Here is a 16848-nt window from a genome sequence, read left to right as displayed (position 1 = left end):
AATATATTTATTAACTCAGTGATCGAGCACATTTCCCAAGCTGAGAACGATGCCCATTAGACTGAACAGTACACACTATTCACAACTCGTAACACACACATATTCATACACACTATACGCATATCTAATAAATAATCATGTAGGACAAGCACACATAATTCAGGACTTCTTCTTCTTTTTTTATATAATAACCATTTATTTACCAGCGTTATTATTTCAATATAATTTAACCAAACTTTGTTAAAGGCAATACATGTATATAGTTTATAGTATTAATTTATAGAATAGAAATGCTGTAAAGTTTGCTTAAATAAATTTCTAAACTAAGCTTTAGCCTGACTTTGCACATTAATATAGGACTCAAAGAGGGCTCAATTTAATTCGCCAACAAAATTTTTAATACAGTCCATTTATATCAACACACCAGTTTTTATGCAACGACTAACTGATATTTATTCATTCCTACAGGTTTCTCAGTGAAGTACATCCTGGTACTGACGTCGAATGAGACCAACACGCGGGTGTTTGGAGACCTCGGAAGAGAAAACTCGGTGGACGGTCGGAGCTACCTGATGAAGTTTTCGAGACTCCGCCGTCTTTCTGAGGTGTGTCTTGGTGTGGCGTTCTCCGGACATGCCTTCCATAACCGCACTTTAGGGCTAAGGTAAGAATTTATCAATACTTTTCATCATGAGCCGGAAGATGTCTACTGCTGTAAAAAGGCTTCCCCCAAAGATTTCCACGACGATCGGTCCTGCGCAGCCTTCATCCAACGTATTCCGGCGATCTTGACCAGAACGCCAGTCCATCTTGTGGGGGTCTGCCAACACAGCGTCTTCCAGTACGTGGTCGCGAGGAATTTACTGCCCCAACGGCCATCTGTCCGTCGAACTATGTGCCTTGCCCACTGCCACTTCAGTTTCGCAATCATTTGGGCTCTCTGAGCAACCATGAGCTTTCTCATCAGGCCCATAGTTAGCGACCACGTCTGCGTACCGCAAGTCAACAATACTTTTATAGTAATATTATAAAGGGTGGAATTTTTGTATGTATGTTTTATGAATGACGAGCGAAAGGTTATAACACCAGAGGAATCACAGGAGCATTGCCTATTTTATAAAGCAGGTGGGGGGCGATGATCGAGTTGGAGGGGGCACCGTGGTAAGTTGTTTTACTATCAAATATAGCTTGATAGGAACAGGGGTTTAGGAATAATTGATTATTTGATTTATAATAAATTGAACCTTTTAAGCACTTGGTAACGCCTTGACTATTCAATCGTAGCAATTTTCAATATATTATATCTATTAATACCCAATTTCTGACCAAAGTCGCTTGTACCGGACAAAATCGGTTTATTATAGGATAAATTAATAAATAATCGATAAACGCAAGGGCGTTGACTTAAATACTTTAAGCCAGCCCAATCTAAGATCTCACATTTTTTTTATTGACCAAAATAAACTACCTACTATAACCCATAAGCTACGTAGCACGTTAAAGGTACGGACAGACGTGCTCATTACTAGCACGAAAGCATGCTTTTATTGAGCATGTACTCATTAGTAGCACGTGTGTACTGTAAGAGCATACTTATTTAGAGCTTGCTTTAAAATCAACCGACGTTTGATTTTCGAGCATGCTACATGAGGCGCGGGTAGAAGGGGGCGTGCTCCGAGCGCGTCTGAACAGGTTTGCTTATTAGCATGCTATTATCGATCTCGATCCGCGGCGGGCGACTATGATTATTTTATTGAGTTCTGTATGGATACCACTGTCACTATATCTTTGTACATCCATTTTGTCCAAGAGCCTGGTGCCAAATAGCAGCACGTCTGTCCGGTAAGTTTGCTTTGAGCATGCTTATTTATGAGTATGCTTAAGCAAGCATGCTTATTGCTGGCAAATGTGAACAGTTGCATGAGCATGCTAACAACTTAAAAGCACGCTTTTTTTGAGCACGTCTGTCCGTACCTTAAAGGGGAAAGATTTTGTGACAAGGGACAGTTGGTCAAAAGCTTTGTAATGTCACATATTGACATCTAGAAAACTAAAACTCGAAATTAATATGAAGTCCAAAAAGAATATAAATTTATTTAAACGACAAAATAAAAAAAAATAGGATATTCAGTCATTCCCTTTGATTGACCTACACAAATTAATTACAATAGGAAGACTAAAGCAACTGTGTTCAAGTTGATATATATTTGATATGTGGTTTTGGTTGGCTTCCGATAGATGGCGCTGAATACAGAAGCAATTATTTTCCCTCACGCTATTAATGTTTATTTAGATAATCCTATTGTTAGTCAATCATTACCACCTCCCTAGCACCCTCTGTGCAATATCCCAGCGGAAACTCCATAGGGAGTGCCGCTTGCGCCTCTCTCTCCCCATGAGAAGGTCGCCTTCGATGTAGGCTTAGAGGGCACCTGCCCAAAGCCAACTGCAGGTGGTGTTTAGTGGGTAGGCACCTAGGTTTCACGTGAGTCCCACATAACCAACGCAGACTTAGGCTGCGTTGGTATGCATGAGCATTCACCACCTCCCTCCCGTCGTTATCCCGGAGGGTAGCCCATTCCCTTGCTTGGGCGCAAAAAAAAAAAAAAAAAAAACCACCTCCCTACCGTCGATATCCCGGAGGGTAGCTCTTTCCCTTGTTTGGGCGCAAAAAAAAAAGAAATGAAGTAGCTTGTAAAAATTTTATTAATGTACAAGTGTACAATTAAGCTATAGTTGTCCACTAGAGTTGAGACGTAGTAGGCAAAATGCAATACTAGGTATGACGGTGACTGTGACTCAAAAGTAACAGCGACAAATACCTGTTACAAAATACTAGCTGTTATTTTAATACTATCTGTGATAATATACTAGCTACTGTAGTGAGGCGTATATTTTTCGTTGTTTGGTGTTACTTGTTGGCGCCATCTATACGTATTACATAGTACTTTCTCTTGTGGTAACTGTCAACTTTCAAAAGTTCTGTTTAGGTAAAGCTGTACAGACCTATTAATTATTTTTACAGTTTTGATGTAATAAAAATAATCATTATACTTTCGTATTCATTATGTTTCAATACTACCTATGCTTAAACAGTGATCCTTACCTAGTACACAATTAAAATGTGCCCTTATCATACGAATAATTCAACAATAAAGTAGAAATAAACATCATAAAAATATATTATTCAGTAGGTACTATCAAATTACCAATATAGGTTTTTTCTTTCGAAGAGGTGAGCCGTATTTCCCTGCTCGTAGGCACAATAAAACTGTGAATAAATACGATTACGAAAAATGATATCAGAGACAGGGTCTTCCATTTGAAATTTACTTCAATATTTTAATTAGGTACCTACCTATCTTATCTTAACAATAATATTATGTTAAATAAATGTATGAAAGTGATGTATCTATTATTTACAAATGTGTCTAAAAGAAAAATATTCAGTAAACAATAAAAGTAAACAGGGTTTTTCTTATCCCACATATTTTAAAAGAATAGTTGAACCATAACTATTTTATTACCTATTGAAATAAAAATAATATAACAGACCTACAAATCACACAATTATAGCTGTATCAAAAGACTGTTAAAAAAATACCTACAAAATACTCCTAATTATTTGTTCAATAACAGGTTACATTACTCAAATATCAGTTGCTACTAAAATACTAGCTGTTATTAAATACTTGTTCAGTAACAGTTGTTACTAAAATACTAGTTGTTATCAAATACTTGTTCAATAACAGGTGTTACTCAAATAACAGTCGTTACTAAAATACTAGGTGTTATAAAATACTAGTTGTTACAAAATACTAGTTGTTACAAAATACTCCTAATACTTGTCACTGTTATTTTTGATATCTTGTCACAGTGACAACCGGTGATATTTTAATACCTGTTACAAATACCTGTGACGATAAATACGTCTCACCCCCTATTGTCCACTTATTATTATATTCCCCCCTCTGCCTGACTTGGGTAGCGGGGGTTGTTGCCCAGTACCCACTAAGTTCTGTATTAAAATCAGGCAACCATGGCTTCACCAAGGCCAGGGCTTCTTCAAAGACTTCATGGATAGGATGGCTCCGCTCATAGCGGATCAGATTGATAAGGCGGTAGTCGCCATCAAAACCAAAAATTACATCTCGGCATCGGACAAATCGTCGGATGACGAATCGGAAATGGACGTCGGAAACATTATTCTGACGCGTGCTCCGCGGCCTCGGTTAAACCGAGGAAAATTATCCTAAGATCGGCTCGTCCGCCTATCCAACAGGCATATTTTAACGCCCAGGCGACCCCTAAGGTCCCCGCAGATACTCCCGACCGCACGGAAGTCCCTCAGGCCTCCAGTGCTTCACCGGCCCAGCCGGACACCGCTCTTCCGTCAGGAGCAGAGAGTGTCGCGTCGGACACGGACGGCTTCACCACCGTGAGCCGTAAAAAGAAGCGGACAAAGGAAGCGTCTAGCGCTCCTTCCTCCCCGCCGCCCGCTAAACATCCGCAAGCCGTGCGGCCCCCGCCTCTATTCATAAGCTACAGGGCCCAGTGGCTTGCAGTACGCAGAGCAATACCTTCGTCGCTGCAATACACGGCCAAGGCATATACCAGCTCTATTAAGATAGAGCTGAAGACAATTGCGGACCAGCGCTCGTTAACATCTATAATCAGGGAGCTACGTGTTGGGTTCCACACGTACGCCCTCCCTGAGGACAAAAAACTGCGGGTTATTCTTAGGAACATCCCAAAGGAACTTGATGCTAAAGATATCCACGCCGACCTCAAAGAGCAGGGCTACCCTGTGAATGAAGTGCATCGCATGCACAAACGCATTGATAGGTCGCCGCTGAACCTGGTGCTGGTCGTTCTCGACCTCACTAAGGAGGGCAAGGCAATATTTGATTTGAAGGCCGTGTGCTCTCTACACGGCATCAAAGTGGAGGTTCCGCACAATAGCGGCGGTCCAGGGCAGTGCCATCGCTGCCAGTTATACGGCCACTCTGCCCGCTACTGCGAGGAGAAACCTCGCGGCGTCAAGTGCCTTGGCAACCATGGCACTCCTGAGTGCACCCGCCCTACAGTGTGCGCGGAGCCTCCGGCATGTGTGCTCTGTGGTACCGAAGGACACCCTGCAAACTACCGCGGGTGTCCCAAGGCACCCAAACCGAAGCGCAAGGGTCCGCCCAGTCTACGTCAGGCCCAGGGGCCGAACAAGAAGCCAGAGGCCTTCATTCCGGCCCCAATGCCCAAGACGAGCGCCTGGGTAAAGTCTCCTATCAAGGAGACAGCACCAGCGCCTACCGCGGCCCCCGGCGCCCGCGTCCGCGTCATCAGGCAACCTAGGCGGCACCGCCATTGCCTTCATGTTCGAGCTGTCGGAGCAGTTCGACATCGATGAGATTACGGCCCTGGCCAACAGGCTCGTGACTGTCCGGGACGACCCGCAGTCTCAGTCCCGCAGTCGCCAGAATCTTCCGAGCGATCTCCGATAGGAGAAAATTTAACAAAAACATTCGCGATGCCTAATAACATAAGCGGATGGGTCAAACCACATACGATCCGTGTAGCGTATTTTAACGCCCAAGGCCTTTAGCCTCAACTAGACTTGGTGAAGGAGTTCGCTCACGAATATCAATTAGACCTATTCTTAGTGCAAGAGACATTTCTAAAACCACGTATACGCGATTGACTGACGGACTGACATACACCACTTACACAATCACAAACACACTTCACAATCAGACAGAAACACAAACATATATGCACACCAACATTTACACTACTTACATACAAACATAAATACATACATTCATAAACACATACATACACTCTTACATACATTACACAAAACATCACCACACTCGCCGGCGAGTGTGTTCTTCTCATCTTTTCATCCTTCATCTTCATTCTCTCTCTCCTTCCCACAAGCACACAGCCGGTCCGAGGTTCGAGTCTCCTTAGGAGACGCCCCGTGACTGTTGTTGCGTAGTCTTTGCGGCCTCCACAGCCCATGTCCTATGTCGCTGCAAAAGCCAGGGCTAACAGCATAGAGGAGCTTTTAGTCGGAGGGGGTGTCTGCTTACGCGGACACTAGAGTCCGACATATTACGCCCCGTTCCGTCGCGTAAATACGTAACTGTATTTCCTCCTCTCAAAAAAAAAGTAGTAGTTCAAAGTAAATATACACAGTATATCAGTTCGGTTTTATTTAATAGTGTAGTAATATTATTATTTTACAATATTACCTTATTTAATTTAGTATTGTAAGGTTTTTATTAATATTATAAGTTGCTTTTATTTTTTTGTGTTTTTTTTTATTGCTAATAAAGTGTTTTTCTATTTCTAAATATAAGTTCCGCAAGTATCGCGGTCGTCGCCGACCGCCGGAAGTTACCGAACCCTCGCCTTGTGACGTAGATTTAAGATGTATGTGATACTATAAGATATTTATGTTGTAACTTGTAGGCATTGCAGCCTGAATTAAATGATTTATTATTATTATTATAATTTATATCTCTGACCACGGACTAGTAAAATCAGATGGACTCCGCGCCGTGATATTAGCAAGTGAAGCACCGTTATGCTAGTGTGTGTACGATTACGGGGGATACTAGTTACACATTTTTTTCTCCCTTAAATAATCATATATGGCCACAAATACTTATATAGTATCGTTTTTACAATTTTTCACAACGCACGACGGCATTTAAAAATATTTTATTAAGACGCAAACTGATCTGTCACAGCCGATGGCAAATCTCATAATGGCGGCATAACTCGTCCGTGTCTCTGACTTGTAATTTTTCTGCAGTTTTACATCTCTGGACAAAATGGGCGGTGTTTGCGATGGACGTGCTAACGGTCATTCGTACAACACGCTGGCTCTAGCACACGCTACTGCTGAGGGAAACGAACGTGTACCGGAGAGAGTTGCTGCACTGACACTGGCACATGAAATAGGTAATGTGGTGTTCTTATTTATATCAGAATACCAGTGCTCCTCACAAGCAGACATAAAGTCGCAGAGAAACACTACATCTCTATGCAAAGGGTCACATGATGATACGTACCTGTTACTTTCGGAACATTCTTTGTTTATTTATTAATTTATTTAAGGACAATCAACGGGTTAAATTCAAATTCAAACACCCCTTATGAGGAAGCTCACTGTTGCTCAGCGGATGGAGGGTTATGCTCGGAGTTTCCCTGCGAGATCGAATCAGAAATGAGGAGATCCGTAGGAGAACAAAAGTCACCGACATAGCCTTTGCGAAACTGAAGTGGCAGTGGGCAGGGCACGTAGCTCGGCGAACAGATGGTCGTTGGGGCAGTAAGGTCCTCGAATGGCGACCACGTACCGGAAGCCGTCGTGTTGGTAGGCCCCCCATAAGATGGACCGACGATCTGGTCAATGGATGGACGATGGATGAGGGCAGCGCATGACTGATCGTCGTGGCGATATTTGGGGGAGGCCTTTATCCAACAGTGGACGTCTTCCGGCTGAAATGATGAAACAACGGGTTACAATTAATCATTTTCAAAATGAGGTACTTATATACTTATAATTGTTAAATTGTAGACCCACTTAGAGATTGCCACAGCTTGCAAAAGAGATACTAGTTAGAAGCAGAAAAAACAAAATTTAGAGGGACACGATATTATAAGATCCAACAAGCTGTAACAGTCAACTAGCTGGTTCTAGATGAACAAATAAGCGATGCAGAATCCACAGCTTCAATACATGCCTTGTTTGAGTCAGTACCTTATGGCTGGATGCGGTCGGTCCAAGAACATATTCACCTTAGAATTGTTATTGATTTAATTCCCGATACGATCTTTTCAGACGATCAAGCCTATAGCATCAATAGTCCGACCGACCGACTGCGCGTCATATAAGGGTAGTGTCTGAACATTATATGTTGAGGTGTTATTTTTTTTTTTTAAATAAGGAACGAGACGATTAGTACTTTCAGCTGATGGTAATTGATACGCGCTTAGTGCCGCTCAGGATTCTTGAAATCCCCAAAAATTCTGAGCGGCACCAAAATTGCGCTCGTCACCTTGAGACATAAGATGTTAAGTCACATTTGCCCAGTAATTTCACTAGATCCCCTTACAATTCACATTAAGTAATGCCTATCTGTTAGGTGGCACTACTGTACTGCCTACTAACTTACACAAAGCAAGTTAACTAAACATCTGAATATTATATGCTTATTATAGTTATTTTTAATCGATGATAATTATATAAAATAACATTACTAACACAGTAATGAGTTAGTTAAATAAATGTAATTATTAATTGGGATACCTTATGGCAGTTCATGACGTTGGCAGCACTAACAAGTAACACATCAAGCTGACAGGTGTTAAATAATAATATGAAAATATGTCATTTATTCAATGTTAAAACTAAAGCTCACTTCGTTTAACTTTAAGGTCACAGTTTTGGCGCGCATCATGATGACGGTTCTCCAAATCCTGAATGTCGCGGCTTTCTGATGGGCTCCCAGTCCTCCACCTCGGAAAGTACGAAACACTTCGAGTTCTCCACCTGCAGCAAACGGCTGATTGCTGAAACATTGAAAAGTATGAGGTCCAGCTGCCTCGCTGAAGTAGATGAGGCTTTTTGTGGCAATGGTTAGTAATTGAAATAATTTATTCAATAAATTTTTTCACATTTTGGTAGGAGAAGCGACCATTTATCTGTCACGGAGGATGGCTGACGCTGAGCATGCCGAAATACTCTCTCGATTCACTTTTGTGTGTGCGTGATGGTCCACTGACTGGCCTCTGCCATTTACCACTGGACTGGCGGCTTTCAAAGTGCTTTTGTACCTGTTTGATATTTGCCATTTTGGCGCTGGCCTCATCATCATTCGCCCTCATCTAAACAAACATCGATAGATGGTGGGAAACAATTTCCAAAAAAATATTATGTACTTTATTACGTTGATTACTAATTCATAAATAGCTCGAACCAAATTAATTCAAAATGTAATAATACTTCAGACTACTGTACGCTTCTCTCGCAGCCATTTGTATTATACGTCAAAATTAGTTCTTTGGACGCTCGCGAGTGGCGCTTCAAACATATGGAACAGACTGTCCACAGTGTTCATTGGTATTTAATATTTATCTAGGTCCGTGGCGCGCATCGATATTACTAGAGATGGTACTAGAAATGTCTGTTACAAGTGAGGACAGTTAACTTGTAATCTGTAAACGAACATTTATAATAACAATTTGTTATGTTTTAAAATGATAACCCTCACTTCTATTACTAATATTCTATTACGAATACTTACACAAATAAAACTGAAAACAAAATTCCGCGACCTCTCGCGTACTGTGATCTTGTATGCTTTATTCAACTCTGAGATGTAGATTCTGTAGATGTAGCCACAACCTGGGCAACTGAGCCAACCAACGGTTGGCTCAATTGGTAAGAGCGCTCGCCCGGAACGCGAGAGGTCACGGATTCGAGTCCCAAATCGTTCATAAAATTTTCTTTTCAGTTTTATTTGTCTAATTTATAATTACGTCAAAAATAAATGCATTAAAGTTATAAATTTAATTCACATAAGTATACAATTACATGTACATGGACGACTGGATTTTTAAGAAGGTACAAAACTTGAACAAAAAATAACTAATAGAACATCTGGATTCGAATCGGGGTCTTCTGCTTTCCAGATCACCAAATGTCCCACCTGAGCTATAACAGTCTTGTATATAGTAAATTGTATATAGTCAATTTACCAGTATTGTAATGTTATTGTAGCTGTTTCTCGTTAAAACACGGATAAAATACATTTCTTAAAATTGAAACCTAGCTAGATCGATTTCTCGCCCCCCGAAACTACCTGTATACTAAATTTCTTTAAAATCGTTGGAACCGTTTCCGAGATTCAGATTATATATTTACGACAATTGCTCGTTTAAAGGTATAAGATATAATACTATACTAGAGTAAGCCTTCTTTTTCAAAGAAGCTTTAATATGTTTATTAAATTTGTGCTTAGTGAGTCCTAGTAATGGTGAGAATGTGACTTAAATAGACTAGTCAATATGTTGTTTTTAAAGTGATTACCCTCACTTCTAGGATTAATACACAAATAAAATTTGAAAAACAAAATTTTATGAACGATGCGGGACTCGAACCCACGGCCTCCGGCGTTTAGACTAGGCAGTTTCAATGCAGGTTGAGGAACGAATCTTTTGGCTGTTTTTTTTATGGAAAAGGAGGACAAACGAGCGTACGGGTCACCTGGTGTTAAGTGATCACCGCCGCCCATTCTCTTACAACACCAGACGAATCACAGGAGCGTTGCCGGCCTTTAAGGAAGGTGTACGCGCTTTTTTTGAAGGTTTTAATTCAGAATAGGATTTAAAATCACTTATTGAACGTCAAAAACTACCACCCATTCAAAAGAGACTGCAGCAGACCTGAGAAGAATGGGCGCAAGAAACTCAGCGGGCTTTTTTTTTATCGTAACTGAAACACCGCACGAGGAAGTTTTTACTGTGTAAGCAGCAGTCAGCAGAACTAAGTATACTCAATAAGATATGTATATGAGGGCCCCATTGGAGTTTGGCATCTAATATTATACCAAGAAAAACAGCGGTATCAACTATGTCTAATTTGTCGTTCTCTGTACGTTCTTTGTCACTTGCTAATCAATAGGTAAAGTGAATTTAACAAAGTAATTTGTACACAATTACAATTATAAATTTTGTAATTAATAAGTATATATAATAAGGTGACGAGCGCAATTGTAGTGCAGCTAAGAATTTTTGGGTTTTTCAAGAATCTTTAGCGGCACTGCATTGTAATATGGGCGTATCAATTATCATCAGCTGAACGTCCTACTCGTGACGTCCCTTATTTTCATTAAAAAAACTGAGAATAAAACAAGAATATGCAATATATTGTTTATATTATACAAGAATTGCTCGTTTAAAGATATACAAACATTTTTAGACAAATTTTATTTCATAGGTTTAAAAGAGAAAGGTGAAGCCTGCGACTGTGGTCTTCCTTCAAATTGCAACAAGGATTCCTGCTGCACTCCTCGCGCTGGTGGGGCTCTCGTATTTGAAGAGGGGTTCGTCTATAATCTATATTCTCCACAATATTGAATACAATTCTTAGTTATATTGTATGCAGCATTTTAAAAACCAATTAGGTATGAAATGCTGTCGTAAATTACTATTTTCGAGATACATTTGCCGATGAAAACAGGACAGATTTATTAGCTACGTCTATGCCTAACAAGCTACGTCTTACACTCGCCATTTGTATGTCACTTGGTGGTTGTGTTCGTCATTGCTAAAAATAGAGGCTAACTGGCAATATCATTTTTTCGACGTTTTCACAGCTGTCACAGTCTATCTAGACGTACGTAGGTCACACTAAAATTAAAAAAAAAACATCATGTTATAATCAAAATATTATGTTTATTGTTTTTCAAAATACGCTCCTTTACATTTAAAACATGTTTTCATGCGATCGAACCATTTTTTAAAACAGGGGGAACACAGATTTGAAGGCATGTTTTCTACGTGCTGATTGAACGCTATCACTGCCTCTTCGGAATTGGTAAAAGTGAAACTTCTCATCAAATTTTGGGGAAAATACAGAAATCACAGGATGCTAGGTCGGGGCTATGTGCAGGATGGGTGACGAGTTGTACTTTTTCGGAAGCTAAAAATGGCTTAGTTTTGTTGGCCGTGTGTGAAGAAGCGTTGTCCTGATGTAGGAGAACACAGCTTTTTGGTCGTCTTTTGCGAATTTTTTTTAAAAGCCTGGGTAAACAAAAGGTAGAATACCACTCGGCATTAACACTCTTTGATCTTCAAGTGGTATTGTACAGATGGGACCCGTGGCTGAGAAAAAAATGCGATCATTTTTTACCAACGTTTCACGCCTGCCTCACTTTTGTTGGCCTGATCTCATTTTCAAACACCCATTCACAAGATTGCTTTTTTTTCCGGTTCAAAACAATAAATCCACGTTTCGTCTCCTGTGAAATGTCATAAAACGCATTAGAATGTCGGTGGTTGTACTTCATTTGCATGTGTGAGCACCATTCCACGCGTGCCCGCTTCTACTCCTCTGTCAGTTCATGAGGGATGCAACGACAACAAAGTTTCCGAACTTTCAATTCTTCGTGTAAAATTTTCTGAATATGGACTCGAATTGTCTCATAGGTAATCCGCGAATTTTCTTCGCTTAATAGTAGCCACATAATTTTCGTTGACGGCAGTTGAAGGCCGCCCTTCACGAAATTCGTCATGTAAAGAAACCCGACTCATCGCCTCACGGTGCTCAAGCAAGCTGGTTCTCTCCCAAAAGCATTTTGAAGACGACCAGCACAGTCTTGCAGAGAGAGAGAACTTTTAAATTCTTAAAAAATCGTCGCTCTAAAATCTTTTCGGCTTAATTCCATTTTCGTTGCGTACTTAGAAGTTCGGTGTGTGATAAAAAAAACAATTGACAAATGATTTCCCGCCAATTGTTTTTTTTTATTACTAAGAAGGTTGCAACGTTTCAAAAAATATAACATTCGAAATTCAAATAGTTCTGATTAGCTAGACGTGCAAAAATTTTAGTGTGCCCCATGTATAAATAAGTTTATTAGGTACTATATTAGGTAAAAAAAGGGATTGACACACTAATAATAATAATAATAATAATAATATTGACACACTTTTTACACAAATTATCTTGCCCCAAGTTAAGCATATTATATAGCCTGTGTTATGGGTTGCAAGACAATGATATATTTAATACAATATACTTACTTAAACATACATAAATTCATATAAACATCCATGACTCGCAAACAAACATCCATATTAATCATATAAATGCTTCGAACCCGGGCCCTCTAGGTTTGTAGGTAGTATCGCTAACCTCTCGGCTATACAGGTCGTCAAATTGAGTCAGGATTGAGTTAATATTATTTATATTCATCATATGAGTATTTTTCTCAAGTGATACAATGGCATGACATATACCACCCTATATTTCTATAATGTCGGCACTCCTCCGGAGTTGCAAGAGAATAGGCTACGATGAGACCTTTGTTTACCTCTTCCATACAAAAAAGGTACTCTCAGAAAAATCCTATCAGGAAATATCACAAGATAAGTAAGATATACTACAGACATAATTGTACTTTCTTGCCAACAGTATGATTATCGAGAGCTATATTTTGAATTTTATCATGATGCCCGGTGGAATGATTCGTCTCCATATTGACGTCAATTTTATTTTTTTATTTACCACACATAGCAACTATCTTTACAGGAGAATACCTAATGCAACAGTTACAAACAAACAAGAATAATATATATGCAAACAACAAATAAATTAAAAAACCATATAAAACAAATCATACAATACATCAAAACAGAAAATACAAAAAAATTGAACATACAACTATTTACCATAACATCCTACAATAACAATACCCTTGCGAGTTTACTCCACGTACACATAAAAATGTCCACTTTGTTGTGGAGTTCAGTTATATGGCGCAGGGCTCTCGTTAAGGTAATGAAAAAACACGCAAACAAGGTGAAAATATAGCATTTGGAGCTATGGACACTGCTTTAACGAATCATGAGGGTAGTTGTACGTGCTCCGCTATCCGATGACACAAGTCGCGCTTGGGTTGACAAGCGGACAGAGGCAATTGAGCTTTGCTCGGGCGTGGTCGATAGCACTACTTCTGTAAACCGTGCTTACCCCGAGTGATAACCTGTGTTAATCAAGTCTACCACGAGCTTCGTGACTCTCCAGTCTCCACCAGTGTTGACATTCAATACTAGTGTCTTTACATTGTTCATATAAACTTTGCAAGCTTGTGATCGCCAGTGTGACGTTCACCTGTAATACCAGAATCAGCCGCCACCTGAATGATGTGGTAGTGTTCAAAGGTTAATGGAATGAATTTTACTTCTTTCATCATGATTCTTGGTTGATTGCAAATGCCTACATAAATTCATTTATCAAACGAGCCAAAAACCAGCGACTATAGGAAACCTTAATACAGTCCGAGACCTCATTCCTGAGCCCGAACAATTTGAAACTTGCCAATGCTTGCTGTTGGTTATAGTTAATACTCCAGAGCTATTATTAACTACCAATTTTATTTACAGTAAAACAAGATGTCTCTCGGTATGACGCTTTTGTTTAGTACGAAACTCAGAAGAGGTATTCATAGCTTGTACTTTTATTGTGAAAGTTCATTTATTAGGATTAGTAATCGATAACAAAGATTGCAGGCATATAACTGTATGCGCTTTAAGCCCCGTATTCATGGTAAACATTTGTTTAGCAACAAAGTTGAATCAACGTGTTGCGGAATTGCTGTCAACATATTGCTGGCAACACTGCGTGTTACAGAGTTGATAGCGTCATGTTGACAAGCTCTCGCCCGACAAGCGTAAACATCAGTTTAGCGACAATTGTTGACGTGTGTGAACGTGTTTGCAACAGTTTATAAACATGGCAGTAGTGTTGAGCAATGATAAAATAATGCAACTAATAGAATTATTTAAATCAAAACCATTATTATGGGATTCTTCTATAAAAGAATACAAAAATAGAAACAAAAAGAACGATGCATTCGAAGAAATTTCTCAAGCCCTAAATATACCCAAAAAAGATGTGGAAACTAAAATACATGTACTGCGTACTCGGCAAAAAAAAACTACAGGCAGCGGCGCAATAGAAAAATGTCTTTCCCTCGGGCAACATTTTAACGCAGCCTGGCATGTGGACAACCTGTATTGATTTAAACATAGTTGCTAGCAACATTCTCGCCGCTCACCAACAATGTTGATCAACTGTTCCTAAACAAATGTTTACCATGAATACGGGGCTTTACTTTTTGACAAAAGTAAAGTAATAAAGTATTCGCTCGCAAAATATGATCAGGCTTTACAATTTTCATGCCTTGTATCATTCACATGGTGCTTGCTGTACTTCAATCAGCGCGATGGTGGTATAATTACCTCTCACCTTGCTGTATCAGACAGTGTTATACTTTGATTCTGTTTTGGTGTAAAAATAACAATAATGGGAAATAAGACTGGGAGGAAACTTAGAAAATCAGTGATGTTGTCCAGGCGACTTTGCCGACACATTTGTTCTCGTCATCGGAACGGATAGTAGTGGTGATTGGAGGCGCCTCCACACGTACCAGTCCGGCACACAGAGACTCAAGCAGCACAGAACTTCCGGGCTGTGCTCCTTCCCTCGCAACAACTTCGCCACATTGAAACTTCACAATAGATTTGTTCGGTATTTTAAATAAATAGATGAACTGTTTTTGAATAGTGCTCTCTACAAGGAGGGGTGCAGGGTTGCGCCCGCAGCCAGCTGTCACCCATCGCAGGGTCTGTGCTGCACCGCGAACTGCCAACTTGCGAATCTCACCGCCAGCGGTATTGTAAGTATATTCTTATTTTGATCCGGAGACCATTTTAACCGACTTCAAAAAAGGATGAGGTTCTAAATTCGTCGGTATGTTTTTTTTAGATTAATTACAGCACAAACGAGGGTCAGCTGATGTTAAAATATCCTCTCTTAAGTCTTACCATACCAGAGAAAACACAGGAGCGTTGCCGGCCTTTGAGGTCCGTATTCGTGACGGTCCATGATAAGATGTATTTAAGAGACAAAGTCAATGTTTTAATCACGTCTTACGTATTTAGACGATTTCTGGAATACAAACCTCATGTTTTTTTTATCTGCCTAAGTAGGTACTCGGTATTTAACTAAAAGTTCTTATTTTCTCGTATTTTTTTATGATAATATCATTATTAGTGACGAGACGAGCAGGACGGTGGTAATGCAGTGCGGCTCAGAATTCTTGAGAAACCGAAAATTCTTAACGACACTACAATGTTAGCGCTCGTCACCTTTAGACATAAGATGTTAAGTCTCATTTGCCCGGTAATTTCACTAGCAACGGCGCCCTTGAGACCGAAACACAATAATGTTTACACATTTCTGCTTCACGGCAGAAAAAGACGCCGTTGTGGTACCCATATTCAAGCCGGCATCCTGTGCAAAGGTATCCTCCCACTATATATATTGTGGAGAATATAGATTATAGACGAACCCCTCTTCAAATACGAGAGCCCCACCAGCACGAGGAGTGCAGCAGGGATCCTTATTGCAATTTGAACTTTTATTTTTATCAATTGTTAAATAAGGTCGAGCCATTATAACATACTCAAATAAGCTCAAGCAAATGAGTATTTTTGGGACGGTGGTTTGGACCAGAAGGTGCAAATATATTTTTTTTAAAGGGGCGTCCACGAATGACGTGGAGAGCATTTAGGAGGCAAGGCTTCGAACAGAGTCTCACGTGCGGAAGGGAACAATGTCGGAAAATATTACGTAATATTTTTAGGTACAGTGTAATATTGTGAGAAAAGCCGATTTAAATAAATAATGTTGATTTATGTGTTTATTATAAGTAGTCTTTAATAAAAATAATTACGCGTAATTCCAATGCAATCAAGCACAGATAATTTAAAATATCCGGACGACCGCCTTGCTCAAATTTTTAAGAAAGTACAAAACTTGAACAAAAAAGAAATAATACGATATCTGGATTCGAACCGGGGTCTTCTGCTTTCCGGATCACCCAGTGTCCCATCTGAGCTATTATTATATTATTTACTTTATTAGGACCAATAAACAGTAACACAATAAGATTTAACTATAACTAATACATATAAACCTTAATTATTAATTGTGAAACCAACTACATTAGCCACGGATAAATTATATGAGAGAGAGATAAACACGTACGTCTA

At 39.7% G+C, this 16848-nt stretch overlaps 1 protein-coding gene across 3 annotated transcripts in view; it reads left to right on the top strand.

Moving 5' to 3' along the window:
* The window catches only part of LOC126967631 (disintegrin and metalloproteinase domain-containing protein 10-like), a 51359-nt gene that overhangs the window by 20667 nt on the left and 13844 nt on the right, over positions 1–16848 (top strand). For all 3 annotated transcript variants that reach the window (XM_050812195.1, XM_050812196.1, XM_050812197.1), the window contains 5 exons: positions 469–664; positions 6818–6966; positions 8446–8646; positions 11009–11114; positions 15359–15470. In XM_050812195.1, the coding sequence (XP_050668152.1) occupies positions 469–664; positions 6818–6966; positions 8446–8646; positions 11009–11114; positions 15359–15470 (764 nt within the window). The remainder of the gene's footprint in view (positions 1–468; positions 665–6817; positions 6967–8445; positions 8647–11008; positions 11115–15358; positions 15471–16848) is intronic.

The sequence above is a fragment of the Leptidea sinapis genome, chromosome 13 (genome assembly GCF_905404315.1).
Source record: "Leptidea sinapis chromosome 13, ilLepSina1.1, whole genome shotgun sequence".
In the NCBI taxonomy this organism is placed as follows: Eukaryota; Metazoa; Arthropoda; class Insecta; order Lepidoptera; family Pieridae; genus Leptidea; species Leptidea sinapis.
This window is presented reverse-complemented; position numbering and strand designations above follow the sequence as displayed.